At 41.5% G+C, this 18,749-nt stretch overlaps 1 protein-coding gene across 2 annotated transcripts in view; it reads left to right on the top strand.

The window, feature by feature from the left end:
* CHRDL1 (chordin like 1) overlaps window positions 1–17,327 on the top strand; it is a 39,366-nt gene extending 22,039 nt beyond the window's left edge. The window contains exons 4-11 of one of the 2 annotated variants that reach the window (XM_054169699.1): window positions 2,872–3,017; window positions 3,995–4,088; window positions 7,442–7,509; window positions 8,797–8,971; window positions 12,098–12,292; window positions 13,958–14,122; window positions 15,600–15,689; window positions 16,886–17,327. In XM_054169699.1, coding sequence (XP_054025674.1) covers window positions 2,872–3,017; window positions 3,995–4,088; window positions 7,442–7,509; window positions 8,797–8,971; window positions 12,098–12,292; window positions 13,958–14,122; window positions 15,600–15,689; window positions 16,886–17,016 — 1,064 coding nt within the window. In that variant the 3' untranslated portion in view covers window positions 17,017–17,327. Of the gene's footprint in view, window positions 1–2,871; window positions 3,018–3,994; window positions 4,089–7,441; window positions 7,510–8,796; window positions 8,972–12,097; window positions 12,293–13,954; window positions 14,123–15,599; window positions 15,690–16,885 lie in introns of both variants that reach the window. The other variant, XM_054169698.1, reaches the window with a different exon arrangement.
* Window positions 17,328–18,749: the final 1,422 nt, after the last annotated feature.

The raw sequence follows: 18,749 nt of genomic DNA, 5'->3' as shown, positions 1-18,749 counted from the left end.
TTGGAAAGGTATCATTAGGCACTCTTGATTGCACTGAAATAATTCCCCCAGGGATCAGTGCTGGGCCCCATGCTCTTTAATATCTTTATTAATGATCTGGATGAGGGTATTGAGTCCATCATCAGTAAGTCTGCAGATGACACAAAGCTGGGGGCAGGTGTTGATCTGTTAGAGGATAGGAGAGCTCTGCAGAGGGACCTTGACAGGCTGGACAGATGGGCAGAATCCAACGGCATGAGATTGAACACATCTAAGTGCCGAGTTCTACACATTGGCCACAACAACCCCATGCAGAGCTACAGGCTGGGGTCAGAGTGGCTGGAGAGTGGCCAGGCAGAAAGGGACCTGGGGGTACTGGTCAATAGTAGGCTGAACATGAGTCAGTAGTGTGTCCAGGTGGCCAAGAAGGCCAATGGCATCCTGGCCTGTATCAGGAATAGCATGGCCAGCAGGAGCAGGGAGGTCATTCTACCCATGTACTCAGCACTGTTTAGGCCACACCTGGAGTAAGGTGTCCAGTTCTGGGCTTCTCAGTTTAGGAAAGATGTTGACTTGCTGGAACGTGTCCAGAGAAGGACAATAAAGCTGGTGAGGGGTTTGGAGCACAAGCCTTATGAGGAGAGGCTGAGGGAGCTGGGGTTGCTTAGCTTGGAGAAGAGTAGGCTCAGGGGAAACCTTACTGCTCTCTACAACTCCCTGAAGGGAGGTTGTAGCCAGGTGGGGGTTGGTCTCTTCTCCCAGGCAACCAGCACCAGAACAAGAGGACACAGTCTCAGGCTGCACCAAGGGAGGTTTAGGCTGGATCTTAGGAAGAAGCTCTTCATCGAAAGAGAGATTGGCCATTAGAATGGGCTGCCCAGGGAGGTGGTGGAGTCACTATCACTGGTGGTGTTTAGGAAGAGACTGGATGGGGTGCTTGGTGCCATGGTTTAGTTGATTAGATAGTGTTGAATGATAAGTTGGACTCGATGATCTCAAAGGTCTTTTCCAACCTGATTAATTCTAATTCTAACGATGCATTTGGTGCTTTAAAGGAGCAAGTGCAGATACCATGTCTTTCTCTTGAAGAGAAAGGAAACGTCAGGCAAGGAACCAGGCGGCCAGTACCAGAACAAGAGGACACAGTCTCAGGCTGCACCAGGGGAGGTTCAGGCTAGATGTTAGGAAAAAGTTCTATACAGAAAGAGTGATTGCCCATTGGAATGGGCTGCCTGGGGAGGTGGTGGAGTCGCCATCACTGGAGGTTTTCAGGAGAAGACTTGACGGGGTGCTTGGTGCCATGGGTTAGTTGTTTGGGTGGTGTTGGATTGGTTGATGGGTTGGACGCAGTGATCTTGAAGGTCTCTTCCAACCTGGTTTATTCTATGTATGTATTCTATTCTATGTATGTATTCTAAATGGCTGACTCCTGCCATTCTCCTACAGAATGTTCTTTGCTGACCCACTCACTCTCAAATGCTGTAGCACATATATGTTTCACAGCCAGATTAGACATTTACCATTCCAAATATTATTAGTATCTCATGGACCAATGTAACTAAATATATGCTTTTATGGAAAACTCCACATGTCAATGTTTAATGCCAGTGCATTCCAGCAGAAAACTGCTCTTTCAGTTGAGCTCTCAGCTGAAAAATGTGCTTCTATGGTGGCACAGTTTCACAAAAATCTCCCCAGGTTTATCTGATAGATAATGAAAGGGGCTAGAGCAAAACCTGAATTTTCAGGTCAGGTTTCTTTTACATGAAAACCCAAACCCACTGAATGAAATTTCAGCTGCATTCCTAGAAATTTGCAGGGATTCAGGCTGCAGAGAACAAACACTTCACTGTTACTTCCAGCTCTTGTTTGAAATGTTTTTCCCATGCTGAGATGCTAAATTCATGTGAATGTAATTGTAGAGTTCCAGATCCACTGCCCAACAGGTATCAAGTGATGTACATTGCACGGGTAAAGTATAATCCCTCTGCACAGTTTGTCAACTACTAATTGTTAAACAATCTAGGGGATGCTTTACCATAAGGTTATGGATAGCTTTGTGTCTTACAAAAACATTTAACCCATTTGGTGCTGAATTTGGCATGCTTTTGAGTTGAAACAGGTTTCAGTGTTGAACTGAGACTGTCATCTTGCACTCATTTGCATATCCGATACTAAAATGCATGTCAGAAAAATCAGCTTTTGGGTGGCTTTTGAACTGTTCTTTGACAAGTTTTGCCCTTTTTGAAACCAGTAGCAATGAATTGTGAAGGCCACTAGGAAGAAACACTTGCATAGTCCATAATTTTCTCTTGACACCCAGTTCCACCACTAGTATCTCTGCCCCTCTGCCAGCAGGTTTGTGACTGTGGATGGCCAACCTGCAGCACTTTCTTCTGTGGGCTGCACAATTCCAAATCATTGATAAAATTATACCAGCACTAAGAAGGGGAAACCATGCTAGAACAGTGCTATTGATAGTGGGATCCTGTATGTATGCAGGATCTGATGTTTTCTACATTGGAGCATGAAAAAGTCAGGTAAACAGAACAGGTGGGCACAAAACTCCACCTGTCTGTCCTAATACCAAAAGCTACAGCAGGTAGAGCAAGAGAAAAGCCAGCAGCATGAAACATGGCCATCACTGCTGGCATTGCAGTGGATCATCAATATCCTAAGATTAGTTGGGACATCTTGACTTGACTGTGTGAATTACTGAGTTCAGCAAAATAGCAGCATTAGAGTATCTCTTCTACTTTGTAATATGACAACGCTTGTCCTTGTATAATAAAGGGAAATGAGGGAGAAGGGAAGGTTTTCCTCCCTTGTATTTGTGATACTGTGTATTGCCAAGAACATTTGCATCAAGTGTTCCTTTCCCATTGCTTCCAGAGGACTCCCTGTTCTCAGTAAGCAGTAAAATCACTGGGAAATCCTGTGAATACAACGGCACCACCTACCACCATGGTGAAATGTTTGTGGCAGAAGGGCTTTTCCAAAACAGGCAAGCAAACCAGTGTGCCCAGTGCAGCTGCTCAGTAAGTAACATGATTTGACAGAGCTCTGATCTGTCTGTGCTTTATTTCTCTTTTCTAGAAGACAAGGCACTGAAATATAAGCAATACATATCAAGGGCTGGGAATTGAGAACTAATGCTGAAACTCATGAGAGTGTTCAGGGCCAGTTTGCAGCACCCAGGAATTGCTGGGTGACTGCTTACTCAAACACAGTGGACAAAACTTACCCTGCCAAGCATCGGCTGTGAGTGAGCTTACGGTGCTAAGGCATCAGGTAAAATATTGCCATGTATGTGCATATATAGAACATTTCACTTCAACCTGACTGGAAAATGTGGTACTAAGTCACTGACTGAAACTGAATTCATTTGGACTGAACTGATAAATAAGATCCCACAGGATGGGAAGGGACAGCTCTGTAAAGTGGCACTGGGCCACAGAGCCATTCCTGAGATGTCACCAGTTCAAATCCAGTATGTTTGGTCAGTCATCCCATGACTCCTCAGACCTAGTGTCTGAACCAAAGTAACGCTCTCAATCCAGCCACTTCTTCAGTATGTACTTCAAGTACTGGCAACTCCAGACTTCCTCTGATCAAATCATCTTTGTGTTCTACATAACCTACAAATTTAACAGGCCAAATACCGAGCAGACTTTATGACCTTTAGTTCCTGCTAAGCTATTCCTCCAGTTTGTGGTAAGACACAACAGAGGAAGAGCAGGGGGCAGAATTTACACTGGATGATCTTAGTACCAACAACATCAGGTGCATTTACAGCCTACAGTAATTGCAGTTCTCCCCACACACTTTCACCTCTTCCCTTTTTCCATATTGCTTTAAAGAGTCTGTTCAGACTTTTCATTGCTCTGGTACTCTGCCTTTGCATATGAGAGTGGTATTTATATAAACACATGTACTAGATTTAAGCATGCCCATAAAAACTGCATATGCTAGGCAAATGAATGACTCCTAAATTCTCCTTGTGTTTGACCATCAGGAAGGAAATGTGTACTGTGGGCTGAAGACGTGTCCCAAATTAACCTGCTCTTTCCCAGTGTCTGTTCCAGAGTCCTGCTGTCCAGTTTGCAGAGGTAAGTTTGAGTACCACCGCAGAAGGACAGGCTCTTAATTTACTCCTTGCCCTGTCTGTGCACCCGCACTGTCACTCAGGACACTGTCTGCAAGCTTCCCATCCAGTGCATGTTGGGAAATTAAACCTTAAATTCCAGCAGGGGGACATTGCTACCTTTATTCTCCTAAACTGAAGCAGGGAGAGGTTGCACTGATGATAAAGTTGCATCCCTGTAACAAGGTAAATCAAGGCTTTGCTCTGGATAGAAAAGCTTTGCAGTAAAAGGAGAGCTTCTAACTGATAGGTTACCAAAACCTGGCCCAGTTATGAAAGACACGGCAATTCCAATTCAGCAGATAAGGCCAATTACTGCAGTTTAAATCAGTTGTCAGTCCATACTGAGGTGGCTTTGACTAGCAATTCCATCTTAGATCTTGTACACACAGGAAACTTGATTCTAGGGGCCTTTCCAGGCTTTCTAAATGTCTAAACCTAATTGCCTGCCTAAACTCCTATATAATGTCTGAGTAATTATACATGTATTTTATCTCAGTATTGAGGCATTTGAATTGCCTCTTCTAGGCTATCTAAACACCTATGGCCAGATCTTAAAGGTACCCATGGGTTTCAGAAGGGCCACTCTATTGATACCAGCAATGCCAAGATGCTTTGAAAAACTCTTCAGCTTGCAGATGTGTGCAGCTATATCCTTCTGAGATTCTGCTTGCCTGAACTCAGTACTGTTGCATGGTACAAATAAAGACTATTATATTGTTAGTTGCATAATTTTGCATATGGTGTTGTGAAACATAAACCAGCACAATCCCACAGTCCCCATCCTCAGAGTTTACTGAGTAGACAAACTGGACCAGAAGCTCTGAGCAGTGAAGGGTCTGAGCCAAAAAGAGGGTACCTCAGAGTGCAGTAGTGCTTAATAATGCAACCTGGTACAGAAAGAGTGCAGCACATGCTGAAGGAACAAGTTCCTGGGTAGCAACTGTGATGTCATGTCAGTGTAGCAAGCTGTCTAAGCTACTTAACCTGCAGAGATGCAGTGGTAATTAACTGAATTGTGGCACCATGTAGGACCTGAACTAATCTCTTGGCTGTGTGCTGCTTAAACACATCAGCTCAATCACAGCAAGGATAAGGATCCCTGTGCAGTACTCCTTTGCATGGAGATTGTTCCTCATTCTGTACTGCTTTGCCATGTTACTCCAGAGTATCTTTAAAAGTCTTGAAACATTTTGCCAGGCAAGCTGCTTATAAAGCTTTCTTATCTCAGGCAGGCAAGGCGATAGTCCTTGCTTCCCAAGGTGAAGCTCAGTGACATGCTGTTTTAAATGTAATACACAGATGGTCAATTAAAGTAAACCCTTGCTAATCATCCTATTCCTGGTATCTGTTCCCTGATCATTTCTTGAGCTGTATTTCAAACCAACTTCTTCCAGTTACAAAAATCATACTGAATTTAAAGTGCAAAGTGTCAGATGGTAGCTATGCTGTAAACAAACCTTGCACTGGAGAAATCAGTTACTTCAGCCAGAGAGTGATTATGAGAAGCAAGTTCATTCCATATGAGAGGTGAGTTTAAATCAGTTTATGCAGTAGAGAGAACCCAGTGTCTCCACTTATGCAGGGGTTTTTAATGTATTCTACTGTCTGTTACTCTTATTCTAAAATCATGATTTATCTCATAAGCAGCTTTGTCCTTTTCAACATGGCACAAGCTGCTTTATGTCCCCACTGCCATTCTTAGGAAATGCAAACCTAAACAAGATCTAGCACAGCTCATGGGGAAGAAACTGTGAGTCAGTTTCTGCTCCCTGCATGGCCAAATACATTAACATAATATACTAAAGTGTACTGATTTTCCTATTCATTCATCTACTACTGACTAGAGAAGGCTCCAAGCACTAAGGTTCAGATGGTGATTTATGTCAGGATCCCCTTAAGTTCAGGGGAAAGTTACCATAAACCGCATAAAGGGTAAAATGCTAATACATGTTATGCTCTAAGGTAGTGGATCCATGCTGGATCTGAGTTAAATCTGGGTGAGGTAACTCCAGAACTGGTTGCATACTTGCATCAGCACCATGGATCTCCCAGGGCTGTGTCACTCACTACTACTGCTGCAGCAGCTATCCTGTTTTGAAGACACAAGCCCCTAATCTGTGCCATTAATGTAAGGCTCCTTATGTGGTGGCACTGCTCTGCATTCTAGTGCAGTGCTTGACACATCTAGAGTGAGGCTTTGAGCCACTAACAAAGTGGTTTTATATGCACCTGTATCTGAATTCCAAGACTAGGATAAATTCCCAGATCAGCTCTACACTAAATGATTTCTCCTGTTCTTGTACAAGTTTTCCAAGAATCAGGTTCCATTGCTTGTCTTATCAAGGAACACCTCTAAACACAGCCCTAAAAACTTCTTAAAGCTGCATTATCTCTGTAGCCTCAACTGATTTTTCCCTGGTGTGATTTCCACCATAGCTTATTCTTATTTACCTTTATATTTATGATGTTGTCTGTGAAAAAAAAAACAACCAAACAAAAAACCCTAACTGAAGACTGCTCCTGAATAGCAATAGAAACTGAGGGTTTCTTCTGTCCAACTTTCCAAAAATCACATATTTGGCTATGAGGAACCAGAGCCTGGCTCCACAAGGCTCTTGCATTGATTCTTGGAAGCATCACAGAAGTATGGAACAGTCTGTCTTTGACAAAGACAAAAGCACCTCCTTGTTTCCTAATCGTACCTGGGATGAATCATGACTTCTCCATTTTTATTAAATGAAGCATAAATAAGAGGGAAAAGCCCAACCATCTAGATATGGGGACAGGGAATTTGCAGGACAAAAGATGGCTCAGTTTTTCTTCATATGTATAATACAGTGCTATTTATTAGTGGCTACACTTGGATCTGACTGCAAAAAATAACTCGGGATTCAATTCTCATCCAAGTTACGTGTCAGCTGAGCAAATGCAGCATTGTAGTTGAGGTCTCCCTCAGCCAACAGTAGATGGGAGGTCACACAATTTAGCCTTTTGGTGAGAGATTAGCTAAGTCACATCTCCTCACCTTTGCATGAGATCAAATAGCAAATGGTTGCTGGAAATTACTTTGCCTATAGTATCATTAAACCTCATAAATCTGGTAACAAGTCTTCATCCTGAGTTTCCATAACATTTGAGAAGGCATCTTCCTTTTGGTCTCTACAGGGTCTGGCATGATACGGTCAGACTACAGACTGACTTCTATACCTCCACCCTCAAGTTACTTTTAAAGATGCGTGAGACTTTTCCCCTAAGTATCTCCCCACATGCTGCTTAATTCCCCCCCTAACTGATATTGCTCTGCTTCATGTACAGGAGATGGAGAATTGTCATGGGAACATTCTGATGGAGATATCTTCCGGCAGCCAGCCAACAGAGAGGCTGTAAGTCTGACTTACAATTTAAAGATATGTTTTCCTGCTGTGCAGTGTGTGCTAGTACATGGGGGAAAATAGTAAAGGATGATAAGAGGTCTGAGTATCTACTGCTTCATCCTGGATTCTGTGAATATAGCCCAAAATAGGCTCCTTCTATTTGTGCACACCCCTTAATAAACTCAACCCGAATTCATGGATAGGGCTGAATTATAAACTCCCATGAGCCCCTTTGGGCTCTGGACTTGGTTTTGGTTATATATGTTCTGTAAGAATAAAATCTGACTGCCTTTTGTGTGCTCTGCAAACATAGCTTTTAAAACATAACTGCAAACATACAGACATTATATATTTACTTTAGGGCCTTCACTACCTCTGGGGCTAATGCCAACTGTTAACAACGTACTCTCAAGAGATTATTTTTATAACAGCATTTGAAGAGACCATGAAAAGCTCTTAAGTGTTAGGTGCACTAACTACATACATGAACCAACAGGTCTTTGGATGAGTGAGAAGAATTAGCCTTTATAAAATAACTGATGTAATATAAACTATTCTTTCATGCCCATGGGTATTTTGGAAACTAATACTCTGACAACAAGCAGTGTTTTTTTCTCTGTAAAACATATTGCATAATACTACTACTTTCATTTGTAAATAAAATGAGGCTTCTCAGTCTGTAAGACTAGTAAGGTTTTGCTCAGTCTGTGCAAGGCTGATCCTGGCCTTAAAGCTGCTTTAAAGCTGCAAGCAGACAAGAAGCTGAACAGTCATTCTGGATGTGCTCTGCCGCTGGAGCCATAGTAGAAAACAATTTCCATGAGGAAAACTGAACTGGCTCACAATTCTAATCTTAGAAGAGGGACCAGTAAAGCAGATATCTAGCTATGAACACCATTTTTACAACGTGGAGGGAAATGGGCACTTCAGGGTGGTGATTCATCTCCTCATGATACAGAGATCCATAACAGGTCAGGTTCTAAAATTGCCTCTCTGTACATTGACTTGTTTAAGGACTTCAGATGACCAACTTAGACAAAGACACCTACACTAACATTCACAGCCAGGTGAGTAAGCCACATGCACAGATGACTTTGTTACCACGTTAACTATCCACGAAACCTCAATGGCCTTTATTTAATGTGATGCCATTCATTGATGCGTCAAATGAATTATCTAATGATGTTTGATGATAGTGACAACACCCTTCTCACTGTGTTCAGCCTCTAGTACAGCCTCTTTCCCCATGCTCACTGGAATGAGACATTTACTTTCCTGGTCTCTTTCTGCCTCCAGAGACACTCATACCATCGCTCCCATTATGACCTGTCACCCAGCTCTGCAAGGCAGGTAGTCAACATTCCACGATTTCCCAGTTCCAGGAGTAACCGTGGAGTCCTACCAGATCCCCAGCAAGCTTCAGGAACAATAGTACAAATTGTCATCAACAACAAGCACAAGCATGGACGAGGTAAAGACAAATATTCTTACAGTGTGGCGCTGGGTAAGGAATCCATCACTCGTAGCTCAGAAAGACTTCTCAAAACATCCCGCAGAATCTATGAAGTGCACACTGGTACCAACAGACCTAAAGCAAATCAGGGAGAGAAATAACATTAAGCTACAAAGGATATGAAATCAGCTCTTGACTGAGGTCATTGGTGCCTACAGATACAGGAGTGCATTTCAGTCTGCAAAGGCACCACACATCATCACCAGAGAGATGAGTGCTTTGTGCCACAAGGGACACCACCATTTAGATTCACTAACTCATTCAGACAGTAACTTGTCCTCTAGGGAATTGTTTGTGGTTATTTTCTTCCACTGTCTCCTATTTTGTACCTTTACTAACTGTAAACAGTGCATGTTTAAACTGGCCCACAAATATCTTACCATAAGGCTTTCCACAGTATCAAGAGTTTTTCTGCCTCCAAGGCTTAGCAAATTATTCTCAAGAAAGACAATATTATGATTTCCTACAGCTTAGGCTGGTTGTCTGAGACAGTGGGATGCAAGGGGAGCTTTTCCTCCTCCATGACTATTATTGAAGCAGGCTAGGCATTGGTTTATACTGGATGCCTGACCTGCAAAGAGGCAAAGGTAACCAAGGTAATGAATCTCACTCTAAGAATCTTCGAAGTGCCTTCCAAAGGGACATACTCCATTATGGGGACAGCAGAACTTTGAGCCCGTATGGCAAGCCTTTCAGTTTGTGGGACAGCAAGTTTTGTGCAATAAAAAGGGCAACATACTTAGTTCCCACAGTGGGTGTACTAAAGTGAGCAGAGTGCTGCAGAAACAGGCCTAAGAAGCCATGAACGAAATAGCTGTAAAAATGCATTTTCAGAAGAGCATCTATCCACAAATACCCATCAGTATACCCTTGAAACTCCCCACAAAGAGTTAAAAGCCCTTGTATTAGGGCCAACTAATCTTTTAAGGTATTAACTAACAGAAGGAATGTTGGCTATAGGATCTTTATTATCCACCTGAACAAGCATGAAAAAACATTCAGATCATGCCAGTGTTTGATGCTGACTCTAGGAGCAGGAATCTCCATGCAGTGCAACATCTTTGACATGCAGTTCACCCAAGAAGACATCATCAAAGCAATTTCTAACTGATTTGTTTCAGCAAATAAAGGGCATACAGATGAACAGCATATTTCTAGATGCAGTATATAGTAACTGCCTCAACTTCAGACACTCACTGCCCGGAGAGTGTCTGAGAGATCCTCATGATGGAAACAGGAATGCTGACCATGTATTTTCTTTTGTTCTTGTGCAGTTAACAAGTGTTTTACTAATTAATGCACAAGCCCCTTGAGACGAATTTTAACAAGTTTAAAGAAAACCCCAAACCTCTCCTGACATGCAAACACCATGCAGTTGCATGGATACAGATTTATCATTTGAAACATGCAGAGCACTAAAAAACAGGGCATCAGGGAACTAGAAGTTATTTGCCATGTTTTGGCTTCAACTGGAGGTTCATCTGCTACCGCAGAGTAATTATTTAACTGTTCTGTGCTAAACAAACCCTTAAACCAGAGAGAATATGTATCTACACAATGTCTTGTGTTATCCCTTCCACTGTCAAGGAGAAATCATGAAATATTTATGTCCATAAAGGATCTGGAGAACTCTAGTTGGGAAAAATAAATCCATATAAGCATAAATGTAACTGATAATAACAGTGTTTAAGCACGTAAGAGGCCTGCTGAGCAGCTGAGTACTTTCCAATTTTCTCATTTATATTTTTTCCCATGTTTTTAAGTCTACAGATAACACTTTACTTGTTTCTTTTGAGAAAAACTGGTCCCTACCTCTAAAATAAAAATGTGTCTTAAGAAAGAGTTAAAAAGTAGCTAATTATAAACAAAATGATAGCATAACCCCATGAAAGACAATACATGGCAAAACCCACTCCTCATAAATCTCAGTAACTCAGTACAGTATAAGCCAGTTGGTCACATCTGGTACCAGTTAGATGTAAATTTCAGATTACAGATAAAAATTAAATTGCTTTTGAAAGTTACAGGCAAAAGAAGAACATATTTTACAAATAAAAGCATTAATAAAAATGATGGCATATTAGAAGAATTGGAAATATTTACAACATAGCCCAGCTTTGCTTTAGTTGCTTTTAGGAATCAGGCAGTGCCCTTTCTTTTGCCTTGTTAGGATTAGTTTGCATTTTTCTTTGTGTTTATAAAATATTTTAAAAGAAAGAAGTAAGGTTTATAGGACAAATGCAAACATGGTGTAAAGTGATATAATTCCCATTAACTGCTGTGTGACCCAAACTGGCTTCCACCAGACATGGATTTTTCCACTCTCCTCCTGGCAGCTATATTTCTCTGTCTCTCAAGGGCAGTGATAGATAAATACTCTGAGGTGTTTAGATGCTGTTGGAATGGAATTTCAGCCCCATGTGCACCCTTCCATGTCTTGTTAATGCTTTCTTGTGATTCCCAAAGCCAAATGTCTCTATGTACCTATAGACATAGGTATTTCCACAAAGGACATTAAACTTCATTTGGCAATGTTCCCTTTCTTTGTTCTGTGTGCTGTGTAAAAGGAACTCCCATGCAAAAGCTGTAAAAGCCCATAGGTGACACTAACCCACCCCACTGCTAGCAGGGGTCTCCCAGCAAAAGCTATGTTCAGCTAGTGGCAAGAAAAGCTGTGCAGATGACTCAGCAGCAAATGTCATGATCTTCTCACCTACAGATTCTATTCTAGAAGCCAGAGACAGTGTAACAGGTTGTGTCCTGTGTGTGGACTGAGATGAGGAGGAGGAGTGAGTTCTATAAGCTGCTTAGTGATGCACAAATGAAATGTGTACACTGGGCAGAAGCAAGTCAAATACTTGACTTGGCCACCTTCACTGTTCTCCTCCAGAGTCAGAGGAGTCAGAATCAAAGCAAAACTGCCCAGAAGAGGGTAATCACAGGCTCAGACTCATTTTAAGCAGTGGAACTCCAAGTTAAAGTTAACAAGCAGAGACCAGCAGGGCCAGAGACACTGAGACACTGCTTTAAACAAATGTGCATGAATCAAATGAACTTTGTGCTTCTTGTTCTTTTCTTTCGTAGTTTGTGTTTCAAATGGCAAAACGTATTCACATGGTGAATCTTGGCATCCTAATCTCCGGGCCTTTGGGATTGTAGAGTGTGTGTTGTGCACCTGCAACATCACCAAACAAGAATGTAAGAAAATTCATTGTCCAGAACAATATCCCTGCAAATACCCTCAGAAAGTAGAAGGAAAATGCTGTAAAGTCTGCCCAGGTAAAATAAAGTTGATCACAGACCACCTTTTTGCTGTGCATGTTAAGGGGCTTGGTTCAAGCCATCTGGTCACAGGAAGACCTGATGAAACCAGCAATAGCTGTGCCTGCTGTGCCAATGTGTGTGCAGGAGTCTCTGTGTGAGACTGGCAGAGCTATTCACTACTCCTTCGCAGCTGGGGGGCTTGCTGTTGTGGGCATGTGTTCTGCCCAGCCTTTCTTTCTCCTGTTAGCATGACTTCCTGACACTCATTTCCAAAGAGAATTATTACAGAAACATACACATGAAGTTCATTACTGTCAAAAGATTTTCCCATCCTTCCCTGACTGAAGTGCCCACAGAACCTTCAAATAATTTTCTAGCTTGTGAATTTTGCATTAATATAATTTCTTCTTTCTAAAATTTATCAGAAGGATTCAAAAGCCCTAATTATAAATTGATTGGTGTGAGTTAGTTAGCTTAATCCTTAAAATAAATACTAACTTACCACAAATTTAGCATTGTCTGTGTGCTACACTAATGATTAAACTTACACAGGCATTACTCCCTAAAATCAGTGCCTATGGCTAGTGAAGCTTCTGCTAATGTGAATCTGCCAAATGATCAGCTATATTGCATATGATCTAAAGGCTAAAGGGTGTCCAGTTGCCTCTCATGCCTTTAAACTTCTTTTCCAATCTGTATGGCCCATTTCTATGTTTGTTTGGAGGTGCATTGGGCAAAAATACTCCGAGGAAATGAGTTGTTCATTTGTATTTAGAAGTCCTTCATCAGATGCACACTTACTGGGAATAAGCTCCATGCAGTGGCAGTAAGCAGGCAATGGGTATGCATCTAGATCCTTTCGGATACTTGTGAATAAGAGATCCACAGCTCTTATTTGGCTCAGTTGAGACAAGAATAGTCAGAAAAACCTGGCTAACAGGCTTCAACAGAAAACTGAATAGCAAAAAGAAAGTTACTGTCTCTTTTCTTTGGGGTTCTAGGTGCCATTTTAAAGAAAGGTGAAGCTCCTCCTGCAGTTTGTCTTGGCCTGTGGAGATGTATTAATTCTTAGGCTTTTCCACAAACAGCAGTCAGAGTTTCTGAGTGGCATCATCTCTCTCACATTGTTGTCCAACTTCCATTTACCAACAGAATAATTGAAATTTCTACAACCTTTCCAGGTGGACAATAGAGAGTGTGCATTGTGGCTCGCCCAGGGTTGCCCTGGCCAGCTGGCTGCTGCTGAGCAAAATGCAAACCTTGCAGGTTCTACGTGCCCTTCTCCCCAGCAAGCATTAACTTGGGTCTCTTCACTGCCCAACCACCGATTTTCATTCAGTTAATTAACTCTGAGACTTCTACTGTTATTTCAAATATGCTTGAAAAGTGGACAACAAGTTAAAAATGGTGGGTGGGAGTCTTGGAGACCAGGTGGTTTTACACAGCTTATTTCCTTATGAAAGTGGATTATAAATATGTATAATGCCTTGCCACCATGGACAGACCATCATAACCCAGCAGAGTAGAACAATCTGGAGCTTAACTGGGGACAGATCTGTGTGGCCATACAAATAAAACTTCTGCTTTTAAACTAAACGTGTGTGGCTATTGGTGCCAAATAAGTTCTAGAGGACTTGATTACAGCTCTAGTATGTGTTTTGGTCTTTTTTTAAATAGAAGAAGTGCCAAGTCAAACCTTTGACAACAAGGATTACTTCTGTGGGAAAGAGACATTTCCTGTCTATGAATCCATTTTCACAAAGGAAGGAGAAACCATCAGAAAATTTGCAGTAGAGACTGAAAAGCCACCTCAAATAGAAATACATGTGTGGACAATTAGAAAAGGTGAGTTGGGCCTGTTTTTCCTTTGAACAGTGTATCATTTTCCATTGAAATCCCAGGCCAATTTGTAAACCCAAGCACCCTGAGATCGCTGTTCGTCTGGCTCTGTAGCATATGACTGTTACAGCCACTTCCAGCATACTCAAGTTTTGATGTACAAAACCCATCAATAACACAAAGCTCTAATTCTGCAAACTCTTACCTCTCATGGTGAGCAAAAGCACAACAACCAACAAGTTGTTGGTACTACCCTGTGTAATTTACTGCAGAGAAATGGGTATCAGGGTTTGAATCAAGTACCTAGAGGTTCTTTTTTATGATGGACTAAAGCTTTCCATTGAAATCAGTCGGCCTTAGTGATATTACTCTCATCATGGTCTAGAATATGGGAAAAAAACTTGTTAAGGGTGGAAACAACATCTTTTACTAGACTAACTGGTAAAAATAGGAGAGCATTCACAAGCCCCAGCACTTGTAAAATTCTGAACTTTTAGTATAATAAACATTACCTCCAGCCTCCCTACTTAATCTACTTTAAGCAAAAAGCATGTAAATCTCACAGGAAACCCTCAGATAGTGCAGCCCTTTACATGGAAACAATACATTTCTAGAATAGAATAGAATAGAATAGAATAGAATAGAATAGAATAGAATAGAATAGAATAGAATAGAATAGAATAGAATAGAATTAACCAGGTTGGAAGAGACCTTCGAGATCATCGTGTCCAACCTATCATCCAACACTACCCAATCAACTAAACCATACAACCAAGCATCCTGTCAAGCCTCGCCCTGAACACCCCCAGCGACGGCGACCCCACCACCTCCTCAGGCAGCCCATTCCAGTGGGCAATCACTCTCTCTGTGTAAAACTTCCTCCTAACCTCCAGCCTAAACCTCCCCTGACGCAGCCTGAGACTGTGTCCTCTTGTTCTGGTACTGGTTGCCTGGGAGAAGAGACTAGGATGCACTATAAAGCACAAAGCCAAGCCCAAAGCATAAGTAGAGGAGTCAGAGAGGATTAGACAGTAACTACCATCTCTGTTCAAGAAGCCACAAAGCCTTGTGATGATATGACCGTGATGTTGCCTACTAGCTCACGACAGGCATTGGGTTTTCCTCCAAGACACTGGGATTTTGGCTTCTGTTGTAATCTTAGATTTACTCATACTAAGGAAGGGTTTAGCTGTGCTGGAAAGAATTGACTAATTCTTACACTCCTCACAAATTCTCTGCAGTTGTAAATCCACAGAAATATTTCCAGGGGGAATGGCTGGCAAATGGGGTGGGGGAATGGTGGTGGCAACAGGGGGACAGCAAGCAATGAAAAAGAATAGGCTGAAAATCCATGCAATCAGTAAGAATGATTTCACAAGGTGACTGAACATGGCAGTAGTTGTACATAAAGGCAGGAAACAACCCAGGCTGAAAACAACAGGTACATTTCCAGTAACATGCACTTCTCATTTCTTTGCTGAAGGGATTCTGCATCACTACTATGTTGAAAAAATGTCCAAGAGAGAATTTGAAGAACTTCCTTACTTCAAGCAGATAACAAGGACAACCCCCAGTAAGTAAAATTCTGACCTCTTCAGGTTTCTGTTCTCCATACAATCATAGCCTTGAAAAACATACTATTTTACCCAACACAATCAAACAGATGCACTCACTTTTCCTTCAGTATGTCTCCAATATCAAAATACAGCAATTTAAAATACATACATAGTTCATGTCTGTGCTGTCTTAGTCTCCTGTATTTTATTTAAATACATGATTGGCTGTTTTCTGCTCATGCTACCATGTCTGAGTTATGATTGATGTTAGCACAGCAGCACAGTTCAGGTTTAAGTAACCTATCAAGTTACCCCAAATTTTTTCGCCATTTAGAAGGGAAAATAATCCTACATACATACGTGTTAAAATTTGAAAGAAGCCTTTCCTGTGTTCTTAGCAATATCTTCAGTATTAAAATACATGTTTTGAAAGGACATCTGATTATTTTCTCACTCTGGATTCAATTTCTGGTTGTTTGGGGGTTTTTTTGTATTTTATGCAGCTTGGGACATGACACCTAATTTGATAGCTGAACTGAGCTATAGACATTTTTAGTTCCCAGTTCTTTGGCATTACAAGATGTCATTTTTTCTAAGGTATCTAATTAGGTCAAGGAATTCTTTTTCCTGGGAATAATATATTCTTGATAATACAGCCTTAGTGTGAAGCAGACACCTTTATTATATATAAAGTTTTCTAAGTTTTTGCTGTCAACCTTGCATAAGCTTATCATTGTTCTCTGTAATACAGTATTCTAGTTACCAGGACAGCAGGCATTTATTTCTACTAACATTATCAAAAATGTATTGAAATATTAATATCCAGCAAAAAGAGTTTGTATTATGCACACCCAGGCAGAGTTCACAGTGCCTGAAACATTTACACTTGTTGCTTGCCAACTTTTAAATACTTTGGTTTACTATCAGAGTAAAATTTATCACACTGTCATAAAGCAGAGTATCCAGCATCACAAATGGCTGGATAAATAAGGCCAACTTACAGTACTACTTTATTAAAGAAAGGAATAATATTCTGGTCTTTGTTTATTATTTTTAACAAAGTCATTTTGCATGGAATATGTTACATGATTGTAAGATACTCAGAATATTTTCCATGGGAGGACTGGACATTCTCTCTTTGACCATTGTGAATCATTTGGTCTGCAGAGTGCCCTTTTCTAAGTATCTGTCTCCTTTGTGTTTTTGTTTTCAGGCCAGTGGAAAATATTTAGCGAGGGAGAAGCTCAGATCAGCCAAATGTGTGAAAGCAGAGTGTGCAGGACTGAGCTTGAGGATTTGGTAAAGGTTTTGTACCTCGAAAAGTCTGAAAAGGGTCACTGTTAAGGGAGGCAGCACTGGAGGGAGAAACACAAGAAAACTTATGAAAACTTGGATCTGCAGCTGGACTGCAGGCTTATTTTGCTTAAGTCAGCAGTTGCCCTAAAACCCAAAACTATAATGCAGTAATTATTCACATCATGCACAGCAAATTTGCTGCTTTATATGTAGTGGTCTGTGTCAACCATTAAAGTATCTCCTCCAAAAGACTAGGAGGCTCTGTATTACTGGTGGGGGAAGGAGAAAGAAAGACTGAACTTTCACAGAGTTGCATTGCTTTACAAGTTAAAAAGAGAGAACAGAACATTTTTGTTATTATTATTTGGCAAGTTATTTAAACTAATGAAAAGAAGGACACCTAATGTGCAGGAGCTATGGAGATCAATACTTCCTGTGCTGAATTTGTATCATTTCTGGTGTTGAAATGACTTGCACATTTTTTTTGGTAGTGGAGGAAGAATACAAGTGATATACTACTTGAGTTGGAGACATAAAAAAACAGGTTTGACCTAACAAATTCCTAAGCAGCCTGCCTTTGGGATGATGTTTTGTAGTACAGCAAACTGAGTCCATAAACTGAGCAGCAGGTGTTAGTGGCAGTCAGTATATTTTTGTAGCAATTTGAGCAAATGTTCGTTTATGAGTGGTTTTCACTGTTTCCTCCACCCACTCTTCTACAAAATGTGAAGTGTTAGCTCCCTATCACAGCCTTAATAACTTTATTCTTCTGGGCCCTATTAACACATGGTCTTAGCTGATAAACAGCCTTCTAAAGTGGCGTGGCAGAAGGTGGTAAAGTACTTGCAGGACTTTCAAAACACTTAGAGGCTTAAGCCTCCCGATTAATAACTCCTTAAGAGTTGTGACAGCACTTAATTTATATGTTGGGATTTGTAACAAACCTTGCCTTGTGCATTTTTCTGAGGGTGACCTCTGAATTCTCATGCTTCAGGGACATCTCCCTCCCATGACCAACACCAAACAGCTACAGCAAGCCTTGAGAGCACAGCAGCTCTGTGAAAACAGTTGTCTTTGTGAAAATCAACCCTGAGAAATTCTGTTAACTTTGCTGTTGCATGTCTACAGAGTGTTTAAGAAAGGTGGCTTTCATCTGCAGAAAGTTGAAAAACCTTTTCTCTGAAGTGTCACCAAAAATACCGCACTGCCTCACAGCTGCAATGTTAGATTAAATCCCAAGAAGCAAGGGACTCTGCCTGCTTTTGCTCCCATTTTCTACTCTACTGCTGTTCAAACACACGCTAGGAAACAAACCTTTATGAAAATGGTTTGAGCCAGGGGCTGGGTCTTCACAGGGAGTGAAATTAACAGTGACAGCAAGGATTTTGAGGCTTGTCATTCTGCCAGGGACAACACTGCAGGGTGTACCCCTTTCTGAAGGCATGAGGTGTGGCAGAGCTCAGTGCTGAACGCCAAATGCCCGTGTCAGGCAGAGTTTCACCATCCTGAGGGGATCCTTGTCTTGAGCAGCAAACCCTGGCAGCTTCCCTGTGCAGTGCAGGCTTCAGGGCCAGGCTTATTCATGCTGCCCAGGCCCTGCCTGTGCTGCCTGTAGCTTCAAAAGGAAGTAATGCAGGGCTCTCCATGCAGAGGAGCAGGTCAGGAAGACAGAGGTGGAAGGAAGGCTGAAGCAGAATGCTTCAGGTTGATCTCAGGTCTTTAGCAATCTTGCTTGTATATAACCACCCCACTGTCACTAGCCTGCACAGAGAGCAGATACT

The sequence above is a fragment of the Dryobates pubescens genome, chromosome 18, assembly GCF_014839835.1.
Source record: "Dryobates pubescens isolate bDryPub1 chromosome 18, bDryPub1.pri, whole genome shotgun sequence".
Taxonomy (NCBI): Eukaryota; Metazoa; Chordata; class Aves; order Piciformes; family Picidae; genus Dryobates; species Dryobates pubescens.
This window is presented reverse-complemented; position numbering and strand designations above follow the sequence as displayed.